At 32.5% G+C, this 2,862-nt stretch overlaps 1 protein-coding gene across 1 annotated transcript; it reads left to right on the forward strand.

The window, feature by feature from the left end:
- Positions 1 to 580: 580 nt before the first annotated feature.
- On the forward strand, positions 581 to 1,622 carry LOC119641394 (ribosomal RNA-processing protein 8). The gene has a single exon (XM_038040022.1). It carries the CDS (start codon positions 629 to 631, stop codon positions 1,616 to 1,618), a length of 990 nt encoding a protein of 329 aa, XP_037895950.1. The 5' UTR covers positions 581 to 628; the 3' UTR covers positions 1,619 to 1,622.
- Positions 1,623 to 2,862: the final 1,240 nt, after the last annotated feature.

Here is a 2,862-nt window from a genome sequence, read left to right on the forward strand (position 1 = left end):
TTTTATTGTACTTATACTAAATTTTATTATTAATTAATATAAGTTTTGCATTAAGAGCCAATTGAACTCGACTGTTATTTGTTTAGTTGGGTTTCTAGTATAGGTGGAATAAAATAAATAAAATAAATAAATAAAATAACGGAACAAATCAGGAGGTTATGAACAAAAGTGGTTATATGAAAGAGCATGTCCGTGTTTTTATCGCCTTTGGTTTTTATATTGATCAGTTTGTATTAAAATCAGATGTATATATTTTAGTTATATTATTTATTACCCCATTTATTTATAATATGTATTTATCCCATTCTGTTTAGCAATTCGTACGTTTTATTAATATATTTTTTGCTTTTATTTTTAAACATAAATTGTTTTTTTTTTTAAACTTAAATTTTATTATAAATATAAAACGAACAACTTGTGGTGTTAATCACGTAGATCATGTGATCTTGTTTATATACCCACGGCATTTAACTCCAATTCAGCAAATTCCATATTCAATAAAATGTCTAACTTATGATAAACTCTTAGAAAGCGAGAGTTGGCAACTCTTGCTGCACATGCTTGCTGTTGTTTATTTACATATAAAAATTATTTTTCGTTTCATAATTTTTTAAAGTTGGGCTTAAAAATGAAATTTTTTATGCCTGACTTCGACAAAAGTTTGGAAACCATAAGGTTTATGCCTACCGCTGTGCCTGACACGAATTCAACGAGCGTTAAGAATAAGAAGGTAAAGAAAAAGAAGGAAAACTCGAAAAAGTTGAAAGAAGATGAAAGTTCTTCAACAAACGAAAGTACCAAGAAAGTTACAAAATCGCCTAAACTTCTACAAGGCCGTGTTGAGAAACCTAAGAATAAAAAATCAATCAAAGCGCAACAATTAAAATTATCGAAAGCTACTGTGGAAAAAGCAGTTAGCGAAAGCTCGAAAAAGACTAACAGCGAGCAAGACTCCATCTCGGCCTTTGCCGCAAAAGTTAAGGAGCAATTAAAAGGCGGTCGTTTTCGTTTTATCAACGAACAATTGTACACTATGAGTAGTCGAAAAGCTGCCAAGATATTTGAGGAAGATCCGGAAACTTTTTACGCCTATCATGAAGGCTATCGACATCAAATAGCGAAATGGCCTGTAAATCCATTAAAGCGCATTATTAAAATGATAAACCGTTTACCCAAGTCCTTAGAAATCGGCGATTTCGGTTGCGGGGAAGGTCAATTAGCCCAAGCGGTGCCTCACAAAGTCTATTCCCTAGACTTGGTTAGCTGTCGTAACGATATAATCGCTTGTGACATGGTGCAAACTCCTTTGAAAACGCATTCGCTTGATGTGGCTGTTTATTGTCTCTCCCTTATGGGTACAAATTTGAACGAGTGCTTTCTGGAGGCCAATCGAGTTTTAAAAGTGAACGGTTTTATGTACATAGCGGAGATACAATCACGTTTTGATGATGTCACGCAATTCGTGCGACAATTAAGTGCATACGGCTTTGAGCTAATTAAACAGGACGTAGGGCAAAATACTTTTTATTTCTTTCAATTCAAGAAAACGCATAACATTGGCTTAGTGGCCAAAGTACCGCAAATTACTTTGAAGCCATGTTTGTACAAAAAGCGGTAATAATGGTAAACGAGTTTTTCCTGCTTTCAATAAAATGTACGATTAAATCAATAAATAATTTTGCTGTTCTTTTTTACAGGTGAAGCTAAATAATTCAAGATATCTTTTTGAATGTTCAAGCTGTAATTTATCTGCGAGTGAATCAATTCAGTAGCTACAGATTACTTTAAATTAAGATTTAATCGAGAAAAGCATAGAGACTAGACTTGGTGAGAAAAACTTTAATGATCCGACTCGCTTTTCTAGGAACTCTATAATTACGAGCTTTTCAATCCTCCCAGAGTCGTTTGCAGAAACCTAAATGATTTCTATCACTTAATCTCAATAACAGGCTCTTTAAAGTCTTTCACAACAGCTATCCTTAATGATACTGCATAGAAATGCTTTATTTTTATATATTCGTTACTGCCAGAGGGTATATTAAATTTGTCATATTATTTATAAATCGTGCAAGCGTACATGTCAAACTATACTAACTTGCAATCTTAACAGCTTACTGTGATTAGAAATTTAACTGCTATTATCGGTTGCATAAATGGCTGAGGGCTTCACTTGCAAATCAAATCTGTACCGGTTGTCAGTGTGCCTTTTTGTTAGATGTGTGCTAGATTTTATTAGTTTTTAATAATAATTAGTATAAGATTTACTTCTAAAAGCCAATTGAAGAAGTATGTGTTCGCCGCACACATTTAGCCGATTAAAACCCTTCTTAGCTTTGAAAATTTATAATTCAATCAATTTGCACCCTGTTCTAGTTATGGTTTGCGTCTTTGTTAGAATAGATATAACAGGGTTTCTTATATTCTCTAAATGCAAGAAAATGCATCATTTGTAAAAATTTGTTATTGTTGTTATTGTTAAGCAATAAGTTTTAAAAGAAAAGGAATTATTTCTAAGAAATATTAAAAACAATTGCAAAACAGCAGCCATTCTCGCCGGAATGTGATTAATTGAAAGGGCTATGCGAAAGGCAAAGTAATTGGGGCGAATATTAATTTTGGAATAAATAAAATTAATTAAGGTACATGACATTCAATTTTTCTTAAGAAACAGTGTCTGAGCGAACTTCGAATTTTGACAATTTAAAGGAGATGTAAATGAGCGAACTTCGAATTTTGACAATTTAAAGGAGAAGTAAATGAGCGAACTTTGAATTTTGACAATTTAAAGGAGAAGCAAATGAGCGAACTTCGAATTTCACTTTGTATACAATTAGCTAATAAGGCACTTAAGGAATTTTCAAA

This window comes from Glossina fuscipes, unplaced genomic scaffold (assembly GCF_014805625.2).
Source record: "Glossina fuscipes isolate IAEA_lab_2018 unplaced genomic scaffold, Yale_Gfus_2 148, whole genome shotgun sequence".
Classification (NCBI taxonomy): domain Eukaryota; kingdom Metazoa; phylum Arthropoda; class Insecta; order Diptera; family Glossinidae; genus Glossina; species Glossina fuscipes.